At 42.3% G+C, this 11934-nt stretch overlaps 1 protein-coding gene across 1 annotated transcript; it reads right to left on the bottom strand.

Moving 5' to 3' along the window:
- Window positions 1–565: 565 nt before the first annotated feature.
- On the bottom strand, window positions 566–2013 carry LOC133925861 (uncharacterized). Its single transcript, XM_062371609.1, has one exon. It carries the CDS (start codon window positions 1931–1933, stop codon window positions 644–646), a length of 1290 nt encoding a protein of 429 aa, XP_062227593.1. The 5' UTR covers window positions 1934–2013; the 3' UTR covers window positions 566–643.
- Between the last annotated feature and the right edge of the window lie 9921 nt (window positions 2014–11934).

Below are 11934 nucleotides of genomic sequence, written 5' to 3'. Positions count from 1 at the left end.
CTGTATGCACTGTCCGTTCTGGTTAATATCCATAATGATATATCACTGTTTATGGAACAAACCGACACTTATCCATAATTCTCATTGTAGATTCATGTAGAAAACCTGCAGTTATATATATCACTGTTAGTTCTTACCAGCTCAATCATTTGTGGTCAGGAAGTTATGAACTGATCGTGATATAGTATCGCTGTTGATTTTGGATGTACTAACAGTGATAGGCCGTCGTCTAGTGGTGTTTCTGTAGCTAGTAGTGCATTATGCTAGTATAGATTAACATCATATGATGATAAGCTTTTGGCTTTATGAACAAGTCGTATATTTAAAAGTAGTTGTAGTGGTACAATTATGTTCATGATTCCGTCTAGGCCACATCACCAAAAAAGATCAAAAACAGAATAAAAATGCCATGCATGAAACCCATAAAATGTTGCACAAAAAATTAAAAATAAGAATGGTACAAACAAATCTATTACAACATTGATTTTTTTTTCCTTGGAACGGATCAACGGCAGTCCACACTGCATGTTCAGCTAGAATGCCCCGAAATCAAGTGTGAAGGCTGGGCGGGAGTCTCTGATGGAGGCTATGAAGGCTGGGCGGAAGTTTGTGGTGGACGCTGTCAAGTCGGGGCGGGCTTCTCCTACTTGCGGTCAATAATAATGTACTCACTGTTGTCGAAGCCTATGCCCTTTCTCGTGGGGGGGAAGATCATGAACACGAAGCTGGACAAGACCGCCATCCCGAGCGGCAAGTTCTTGAGCAGCTGGTTGGTGTCCTCGCTGGCGCGCGGGAAGAAGCAGTCCTGGAGCCCCACGTCGCTGCCCGCGATGCTGAGGAACACGACCGCCGTGAAGAAGGCGTGAACCCAGTCCACGGCCTTCAGGCCCCGCTCCTTGAGCTTAGCTGAGAAATTTTTCGGTTCCTCCTTCGACGCGTAGAAGATGTGGAGGCGCCCCGGAAGGGCGACACCCTGGTAGACCTTTCCCTCGGAGTCCTGTACGCTGTCCGTGAAGGCGAAGAAGATGCAGGTGGCGGTGAGGAAGGTGACAAGCCCCAGGGTGAGCCACCAGTTGGAAGGGTGGCAGTTACCCTGGTTGGTGAAGGTCGCGGCCAGCGCCTGGAACGCCAGCACCGTACCTGTCGGAAGCAGCTCCAACAGGTTCGCTGAGGACGTAAGCCCCCTGTTGGCGGGCACCTTCGGTGTCTTGTCGTCGTTGCTTTGTTTGTTACCTACTGAATCTTTTCTGCTGTGATCCTGAGTAGCAGATCCTGCATCCGGAATAATATTGTAGTCACTGTTGTCAAAGCGGATGCCCTTTCTTGTGGCGGGGAAGATCATGAACACGAAGCTGGACAAGACCGCCATGCCCAGCGGCAAGTTCCTGAGCAGCTGCTTGGTGTCTTCGCTGGCTTGCGGGAAGAAGCACTGCTGGAGCCCCACGTCGCTGCCCGCGATGGTGAGGAACACGACCGCCGTGAAGAAGGCGTGAACCCAGTCCACGGCCTTCAGGCCCCGCTCCTTGAGCTTAGCTGAGAAATTTTTCCGTTCCTCCTTCGGCAGGTTGAAGATGTGGAGGCGCCCCGGCAGCGCCACGCCATGGTAGACCTTTCCCTTGGAGTCCTGTACGCTGTCCGTGAAGGCGAAGAAGATGCAGGTGGCGGTGAGGAAGGTGACAAGCCCCAGGGTGAGCCACCAGTTGGAAGGGTAGCAGTCGCCCTGGTTGGTGAAGTTCGTGGATAGCGTCTGGAACGCCAGCACCGAGCCCGTTGGCAGCAGCTGCAACAGGTTCGCTGAGGATATCAGCGCCCTGCCGCCGGCCACCTTCAGTGTCTTGGCGCCATTTCCAGTGGGGTCGTCCATCTTCTGTCCGCCGTCTTTCCCCGCTGTCGCGGCGTCGGCGACTCTCGACGATCCTCCATTATTCGACATTGGATCTATGTACGTACTTTGTTTGTCACGTACTAGATCCCTTCGTTGTGTGATGTGAGTGAGCAGAAGGAGCTAGCTAGATGCACCGATGGTTCATCGTTTCGGCGTGCATGGTTACTGTTTATATAGGTGAGGTTGAAGCATTAATTCGCAGAGAACATATTCGTTGGCTCGAGCGAGACGCCATTCGTATTAGTCATGTGGGCCCGGGAACATATTCTGCATGTGCAAAATCATAATTAAAGGTTATGTGCTTAACTCTAGCAGGCTGCTTGGAATTAATACCACCACCGACAAAGGATCCTTTCTTTTGTAACTCTGAAGAAATATTTCTTTTGTAACTCTCAACCAATTGCAACTCGTGCCACGGCAGGCGTGTCGTTAGTGTTGTTGCGGATGTCCATGATTCTTGACCTCACATGGATATCTCACAATTTTATAAATCTATCTAGCTAGCTAGCTATATATCTATATATCTATCTATACCTATACTAATCACAGATTTTAAAAAAATTCCCACGTTAAGAGAAAAAAATCGAGCCATCCATCTACCGTGAGGCAAATATAACGGCTCAGATCGAAAGATCTACCCACCGGCGAGTCACTTCAAACAAACCCATACACCATGTGTGCGATAGAGGAAGAAAAAAGGGCAAACCACCACACCCATGCAGACACGTCACGTTCCAGTGCTCTGTTACGCCCACACGCATACTTTTCAGTGCCCTTAAAAGACGTCATCGGTCAAAAAAAAAAGAAAAGGCAAGCCTCCACACGCATGCATACTCTACTAATGCATTCGTTTTGGGTATGAGAAAATATAAGAGGACACAAAAATCAGGAGTACATGCGTGCATGCAAGGAAACAATCTAAATCGAGGAAACCCTTTATATATTCTCTTTTTCGTATCCATCAGGACATCAGAAGTCCTGTGAGTATCCAGCTGAAAGTTTAAGTCCATCACGTACGATTCTGGGACAGTACTAATTAGCGCGAGTAACCTTGCTAGCGCACGAGCCGATAGTCCGCAATCAGGAGTGAGAAAAAGTTTAGGTTAAAAATTTTAAGAAACAATTAATAAAAAAAATCTAGGTCAAAACTTTTTGAGAAAAATTATCGAGAAAAAGTTTATCTCAAAACTTTTGAAAAAAAAATACCGCTGTGAATCAAAAAACAATTTAGGTAAAAATCAACTAGAAAAAAGTTAGCACAGAAAATTTAAGAAAAATTACAAAGAAAAAGATTGGCTAACAAGTTTTGAGAAAAAATTAACGAGAAAAATGTTAGCTCAAAAATTTTGAGGAAAGAGGAAGCCGGTGACTTGGGAAGCTAGAGCGTGCCCTCAAATCAAAAGTTGGGGACACTAGGTGTTAGGTGACGCATAATAACTATTATGACTGATGGGTCCACACCTGTCATCTCAAACGCGTCACTGATGACTAGTCATGAGGGATGAGTTAGTACATATCACCAATAAAATAATGAGTGATGGGTCACGACTTAACCTGTCACTAATAAAGATTATAAGTGATAAGTTATAACTGTTACCCGTCATATATGAGTCACTAATGACTAGTTTTGCTGAATTATTGATTATTGAATTGTTTGATACTAAATTCAGCGAATTGTTGATTTATATATAAAAATTTTCTTCATCCAAAGTTGTACAAATATTTTATGAATTTCTCTCAGGCCAATGATCGCAATTTGATAAATGATCGGAGTGCCTTCGGTAAAATGGACAAAAATTTTTAATACAAACTCCGATTTTGATGTTTTTTTTTACTCTACGAACATCTACAGAAAAATTTAAATACGTTTCTCTCGAATTATGTCAGGTTTGGCGGCTTTTATGAAGCCAAATTTGGCTTGAAATATTAAGTTCTCACCCCCTAAATTTTTGCACCATTTTCGTTAAGCGCGTTTGTGTCTATAACCACCACCCTTTACATTAACCTTGAGCATAAATATACAATGGTTCTTATTATAGTGCTTGTGAGGTGAGAAAGATAAGAGAAAAATAAAAGATATAGCATCATGCTATGCACATATAAAAAAATATTGCAATAAGTGTTTTGTTAGACTTAGTGAGAGGCTTTTTTTCTTGTATTCGATTTGACCTAATAAGCTATATTTCTTGTTCTTTTTTTGTTGCTTGGATAATGCTGCAATTACAACCACACTGATTGCTGAAAAGTATGAATGAATATCATGATTAGTGACAGGTCAAGTTATAACTCGTCATTAGTGGTTGGCCTAGGATGACCCATCACCATTGAGTTAGCCATCAGTGACGGGTCACAACTTTACCCGCCACTAATGAAATACCTACGATGACCTATCACCGATGGGTTGTCATTAGTGACAGGTCATAACTTGACCTGTCACTAATGATTGGCCTACGATGACCCATCACCGATCGTCATTAGTGATGGGTTACACCACGATACGTCACTATTATCATCAGTGACGAGTTATGTTACGACCCATCACTAATTTGGTGTCTTCTTATTTTTCACATAGTGGGATTCTAGGCCCTTGCTATGCAATTAAAAAGAGCGAAGATTCCATTATTATTTTGTTGCCATATGTATAGTAGCATGATATGGTAAAGGTAAAGACTTGTTTTTTACTGCGCATCCATTTGTTGCCCAGCACGCACGCAGCGGCGGCCGCCCCCCAATTCATATCCATCGGCATGCGCTCAAACGCACACTCATTGCATTGAGCCCCTCCCATCGTCCTTATCCACTCCCTTCATTCACTTTCCCCTTCGTTCCTATCTACTCCCATCTCTCTCTCATCCTCCATCTGCAACACCGCCACCGAGATCCCATAGTGCCTCCGTGCCCTACACTATTGCCACCGCCTCCTCCTTCGCCTCCACCTGCACCAAAGCCCCATCACCTCCTCCTCTCCATCGTTGCATTTTGGTCCCCTTCTCCACGTGCAGCAGCTGTTCTCCTCAGTCGTCCAACTACGGGACCATCGCGCCCATGTGGTGGTTCTAGAGGGGTCGTTGTAGAGCTCGTCGATGCAACCTTGGCAAGGGTGTGCTCATCATCGGCACGCATGCTGTCGTCCACTGCTAGGGGCAGCGACGTGAGGCCCAGATGAGGGGCGTTAGCGTGTGAGCACCGCAGGTGGATGCGCTCATGAGTAGGGTCAAGGCAAGGCATTGGTCAGAAGCACGGGGGTCGAACCTTGGGCAGGGCTCCATGGTGTTGAAATGAGGCCGACCTCCTCCTAAAGGGATTGAGCCCCTCGTCCTCGGATCCGAGCACCATTGTGTGGTATCGAACTCCTCATTGTTGGATCCAAGCACCTCTGCGTCAGATCGAGCTCCTCCACATGGGGTGGCTAAGTCTAACATCAACTCCTTCGGCTTGCACATGTTCCATTGTCACGTGCTCCCAAGCAAATTTGTTCTCCTCATATGAGTGCACCCCTCTCCCCCCTCTCTCTCTTTATCTATGCCCTCTCTTTGTGCAACTTGGAAGCCCTGATTGTTTTTGTTCATACTAGATGTACTTTGTTGGTTCCGATTTGTGTAAGAGATAATCGAAATAGAGATCGAGAGTTTTGGTTGTGAGGTAGTGTGCTTGTGTCCTATGTCTGAGAGACCGTGGCAGATGGAGATGCTTGCATTTAACTTCCGATAGAAATGTGGATAAGCAAAGCAACAATGAGTAGTAGAAGATAGAGGGGATTCACAACATTTTGGTAGTTTGGTCCTCCCCTTTTCTAGTAGTTCATTGTAATTTGGTCGTTTAATCCTTCCTTTCTTAGTAATTAATTGTGATTCATAATCAAATTTAGCTCAAATATTTATCTGGTAGTAGTTAGTCCCAAAAAACTTTGAACTCAATATAGTTGATCTAATTTATATTGAATAAGTAGTATTTTAGGTCGTTGTTTAGTAGCTAATTCCGTTATTTCTATCATCTGTTTTGGCATAGCAGTCAGATGTTAGGTCTTTAAGTGTTGCCAATTTTTTTGTTCAATGAGTTCTTCTCGAGTCATATTTGTGTTTCATGATTTTTTTTGTCTAGAGGAATTTTCTTGATAGGTTAATAAGTAGGTAATGTAGTGATTTTTTGTTGGAGGGGGGAAGGGGTTGGATGAGGCTGAATCTAACTTTATTGTTTCTGCCTGTTAAGGATTTTCTTATAAGATATCAGTGTCCAATAATGAAGTGGCTTTTAGCAACGAATCAAGTTTTATTTGGTAATAAATCAAGCATGCTCTGCATAAATAGTTTTAAGTGTTTTCCTTCATGTGCTCGCTTTTGCATAGTGTGATTATTTTAGCTAGAGATGATGAGCATTTAGACTTGTTGCAAGCTTGTCATGAGTAAAACAATTGATCCTATGACAATCATTAGCCATTTAGATCGACCTACATGACTATGGGGAACCTTTGTAAGCTTTTACTTGTTATCCCACTTACACAAGGACTGCAATGATCGATATCAATCTAATTCTCTCCTAGTAGTTCATTTTTGCTTTTCACACTAACCTAATTTGCCTATGGATTCACTATGATTTGCTTACGCCTTTTAGCAAATTTGTCTATTATCCTAACATCTTTTTAACAAATGGTGCGCTATAGTGATTTTCTGTATAGGTTTCGTAGTTATGGTTTACTTCTTTGTGTTTCAGTGGTAGATGGACATCAATAGCGTGTTAATTGAATCATGAACTGCTCCTTTTTCCATGGTGATGAACTGTTTATGTGCGATGTGTGATTCATATTTGCACTCGTGATAATGAACAATTAAAACCGCATGGGTACTGATACGATTTGACTATGTTGGCAATTTTATGGTACTATGCATGCAAATCTAAACTATCATGTTTATGTGAAATCCAGAGTGGAGATGAAACGATACATGTACAACATTCATATACTCACATATTGTGCATTTTCTATGAAATGATATGCTACAAATATCCTAAATTGTGTATGCTTAGTCCTTTTTCTTGAAGGACCATGCTTGTGTTTCATGCAAAGGAACAACTAGCAGTAAGGTAATTCTAGTGTCCAAGTCATTATGCGCTGAGGCCAATCTAGTTATTTAGTCAAGCTACTTAACTATTTGAAGAAACAAAAATTCATAAACAAGAAGTAAAAACTTGTTAATATGTGTAGCAGAGTGTAAATGAATAAGTACAACGCAAAAGTTAATTTCTTTTTTGTACCCTTTATTTGTTTTGCACTCCAGCTTAATGAGTATACATCTTATGAGAAAGAAGTGTCATGCAAATTTAGCTTCTTTTACCTTTTTGTTTGTTTTGCACCCACTGTAAGACAAATCTAGTGATTCAATTAGGCTACTTAACTATTTCAGAGAAGCATATTTTTCTGAATTGATAAGAAAATGTTTCCCCAAATGTGTAGCAAAAAGTACATGAAAAAGTAGATTGAAAAGTTAATTGCTCATTCACATTCTTTTTCTCTATTTGTAATCTAGGTGCTCAAATGGTCAGTAAAATGCTTATTGTACATAAATTTTGTGAGAACGAAAAATCTACACATGTGGGGTCATGCAAATTGTGCAAATTTAATGTGAACCTGTCTGCTCGTGTTTGCTTTTACTAGTTCAAACTCTATAATGTGATTTGTGTGCCTGTCTGCTTATGTGTTTTTGTAGTTCAAATTCCAGCGCTATGTGTATCGCAAGTTAGGTATGTAATATGTGCATGTGTTTGCTTATTCATCTGTAGCGGGGTTGCAGCGAAGGATACATGATTGTGTATGTTTACTCATCACCAAGTAGTAGTGGGTCCAACCCAAGTTGTAGCATTTAGGCCCCTAGGTAAGTAGTAAGTGTCTCGGTAATTAATGACAATCGTACCATTGTAACTAAGTGGTAAGTGTATTTGAAGGTTATCAAAAATTTTATTCACAATGATGATTGGGTATTCTTGGTCCCTAAGGCAATTCTATGGACGATCAAAGGATATGTGCATCAAGATCAAGGATATTGTAGTTCTAAATGTCACAAGAAGATGAAGGACACTTAGAGTAGTATATGTTCTATTTCTTAGTCTTTTGATTGTACTATAAAGAAAGGCTAAGAGTAGTAGTTTGACCTAGGTTAGTCTAGACTTGGTTGGATGCACACTTATGAAATTCTAGCACTAGGTAGCTTAGTGAAGCCCATAGATGGGTTGTCGAGAAGTTAGAACTCAAAGATGATTGAATTGGACGAGTTAAGAAAAATTTGCATACGCCAGATGGTTCGACGCCCAGCAGTTTGAACTCGCTGGAGTCTTTTGATTCAGAAGCGAAATCTCAAGTCAACACGCCGGATGGTATGGCATTAAGGATAAATACACTGGAGTGTTCTTAGAAGATGTGAATTTTCTAAAGAAGATTAAGTACAACGCGCCGGATGGTCCGACATTCTTTTAAAGGCTTCGCCGGAGTTTTTCTTGTAGAGAAGGTTTCTCAGATGGTTTCTCAAGATTATACCCACCAGATGGTCCTACATGTGAACTGGAGGCTTTGCCAAAGCATTTTAGAATAGTAACGCTTAGTGACAGCTGGTGTTGGCAGTGTTTGAAAAAGATACATGCTGGATGGTCCGACGCGTGTGAGCCGGTGCATGCCAGACCTTCCGGCGTTCATGAAAAAATGGGTGGTTGGGCAACAGCTATATTTGAACCTCTAAGCTATAAATACCCCCTCACTCGGTCTCACTTCAATCTCTTGCAACCCAGAAGAGCCTACATACTGTGTATGTCATCAAGAAGCAAGAGAGAGGACTTGAGTGATCTGCAAAGTCCATAATTAGAAGATTAAGGACATCATTAGTGCTTAGAGAGTAGCAAGTGTGCATCTAGTTATAGTTTAAGCTTGATCTTTGTCAAGTGAAGCTATTGGCTTGTTACTCTTGGTGGTTAGCAATGCCTAGCCGGTTTGTAGTGATTGGAGGTGTCTCGGCGATCTCTTGCAGTTATTGTGGCTGCCTCGGGAAGTGCGATGCACTTGGTTTGATACCCGCCAATCCAAAGATGGAGAAGTGACAATCATGAGGGAGCATTTGAGTCTTGGTGACTCAAGGGGGAGCGATATCCTTGGTGGATACTCAAACGAGGACGTGTCTATCTTTCTACTTTCTACTTTGCCGCATTTACTTTGAGCATTTACATTCTTGCAAGCTTTAAATTTCGCAATTTGCTTAGTGTCTTTGCTTGTATGTTTTGTTGTCTTTCTCTAGCTTGTTCGCGTAGTTGCATTATATTTCATCTAGGATAAGATTGCTACTTGTTCTAGTATTCAGTACAAGCATTTTTAATTAGAGCCCGATTCAGCCCCCTCTTGGGCCATTCGTGATGCGCCCATGGCTCCCTCGGATACACACATGATAAATTCGTTCATTATTGTTCATATTTTCTTCATAGAGAATAAAATACTGCTAAGTTTTGTGTTGTTTTGTTGCTTAGGAATATGGGAGAAGCACCACAACCTTACCCGGATGTCACCCCTCGAAGGCCAAGTCTACTCGGACTTGAGGTCGTGCTCGTGGTCGAGGTCGTGCTCGAGGTCGAGTCTTAGGACAACACGCTAGTAAAATGGGCATAACTCTCTCATACGAAGTCTGTTTTAGGCAATCTTGGACATTATGGAAAGCTTACGACAAGCCCTTTCTGATGGATAAGAGCATGACCAAATATTCCTTATAGTTTAGTCACAATAAAAGAAATAAGATGCTCCTCCACCGTTTTGAGCATTGCTAGGTCTTGTATTTGTGTCGGGGTTAGAATCCAGGTTGTGTACACCTCTTTCTATGGCTGTACAACCCTAGGTCGACCTCCTCATATCCCTCCTATATATACACAGTAGCCATCATAGTTTAGGCTCGGGATTAGCTTAGATTATTATGTTTAACACAGTTTCGCCGTTTATCAGTTTGTTGAACCCCAAATTGAGTACTTCATTGGGAATTAGCAATATTCAGATTGCATCTGCCTGTTCTTGCTTGTGTTCTCGATTCCCTTACAGGAAAAGCCTTCTTTGCGAGGTCAACCGTGTCTTGGCATGGTTAATAATCATGGAGTAGTGGTGTAGTGGTTGCGAGGGTTCTTGATCTGTTCTGTTCGGAGCCTTCGAATTATCAATGTCGAAACTCCACCAATCAACTTATCATATTACCTTTCGGAAGATCAAGCAAACACGTATTAAGTGGTATTAGAGCCTTGGTTGCCCATTAGGTAATTTCAGTTATCCCATTTGTTTCATCATTTTCCTTTACATAGAGTCAAGAAAATTATGCCATAAAAATATTTAGATATTAGTTTTTTCTGCTATCCAAACCACTTCGTGCCATCACAATTTTGTTTTTAGTATTCACGTTGTTGTGTTTGAGTCTATCGTCAGTGTCTTTGTTGTTGGTCGAGTCATCACGATCTAGTTTCTAGTGTCGAGTCTTGCTGTTTAGTCGCTTTAACCATCTACTTGAGTTCGATCACTAGTCGAGTCGACCATCAAGTTGTGTTTGACCACTAGTCCCTTTAACCATCTACTCAAGTTTGATCACTAGTCGAGTCGATCATCTACTCGGGTTCGACCACTAGTTGCTCTGACCATCCACTCGGGGTCCTGACCAGTCACTCTGACCACCCACATGGGGTCCCGACCAGTCATTCTGACCACCCACTCAGGGTCTGACAAGGCACTCCGACCACCCACTTGGGGTCCCGACCACCCACTCTGACCACCCACTCGGGGTCCCGACCAGTCATTCTGACCACCCACTCAGGGTCTGACAAGGCACTCCGACCACCCACTCGGGGTCCCGACCAGTCACTCTAACCACTTAGTCAGAATCGCCCACCTTCTCGGATCCGACCAACCTTTCGGGTTTGACCACCTAGTCGGATTCAACTATCCACTCATTTTTGCCTCCACAACCTAGTCGGAGTATATCTTTTTCTGGCTGCTCTCGGACACCACCATACACTCATCATATGGAGCATTGTCTGATAAAGTAGCAATCCATAGCGGAAATAGAGGTAGCCAAAGTTTAGAGAGAGAGAGAGAGTATCTTTTTATTACCTCTATACCCCTACTCTCCGAAAAAAAGTTTGTGACCTATGTGCCTCACTGGTCTTCGAAAAGACAGTAGAAGAGTTTTTGAGTTTGTATCAGATTCACAAAAAAAGAAGAGAAAGCAAAGAGTGCAAAAGAGAGAGAGAGACAGAACTCAAAAAAAAGAATCAGTTTGCATTGCGAATTTTGTTCCATTGTGCTTGTGTCTATTATAGTTTTCGGTTTGCTTGAGCTAGTTCTAGGAACATGTTTAGGCCAGAAACTATGATGAGTACTGTGAATTTTTATTTAGCTTTGCTAATCTGATTTCAATTATTACCATTCCTTGCTACTAAATACTGCCTGTCCAAGCTACACCTTCTCTCGATCAGAACGGTTTGTCCCCTTGCAACTACCTAACTCGCACCCGATAAGGTATCACGAACCAGCCACCGGTTGTGCCAGTTGCGGTAATTAGTAAGAACACTTGCAAGAGCATTGTAAGATACTCAAGTTTACCATACTATCTTTTGTGGGTGCTTATGATGCTGAAAAATATCTAAATTGGGAGATGACGGTGGAACCGAAATTACTGATCATTTAGTTCATGAAGTGCATAGAGTTAGGGATGCCACTAGTGAATTCAAAGGTTTTGCCATCATCTAGTGGAATAGAGTATGCATCGATGAATTAAAACCTACTACATGAGATGCTTTAAAGGTTGCTATGCATAAAAGATTTGTTCCATCCTCTTCTAAACATGACTTGCATAAGAAACTGCAGTACTTAAACCAAGGCAATAGATCTGTAGATGAAAATTGTCAGGAGAACAAGGACAACAAAACAATTGTTGTGAATAGGAGGAAAGAAGTGCTTCATACTTATTCAAAGCCAAGGATGGCTTTGCTTCAAGGGGGAGAGAAGGACATGACCATCAAGCCATCATTTAATTCTGTTTGCCCAA

The sequence above is a fragment of the Phragmites australis genome, chromosome 8 (assembly GCF_958298935.1).
Source record: "Phragmites australis chromosome 8, lpPhrAust1.1, whole genome shotgun sequence".
NCBI classification, from domain to species: Eukaryota; Viridiplantae; Streptophyta; class Magnoliopsida; order Poales; family Poaceae; genus Phragmites; species Phragmites australis.
Note: the sequence above shows the minus strand (reverse complement) of the source record. Positions and strands in the feature narration are given on the sequence as shown.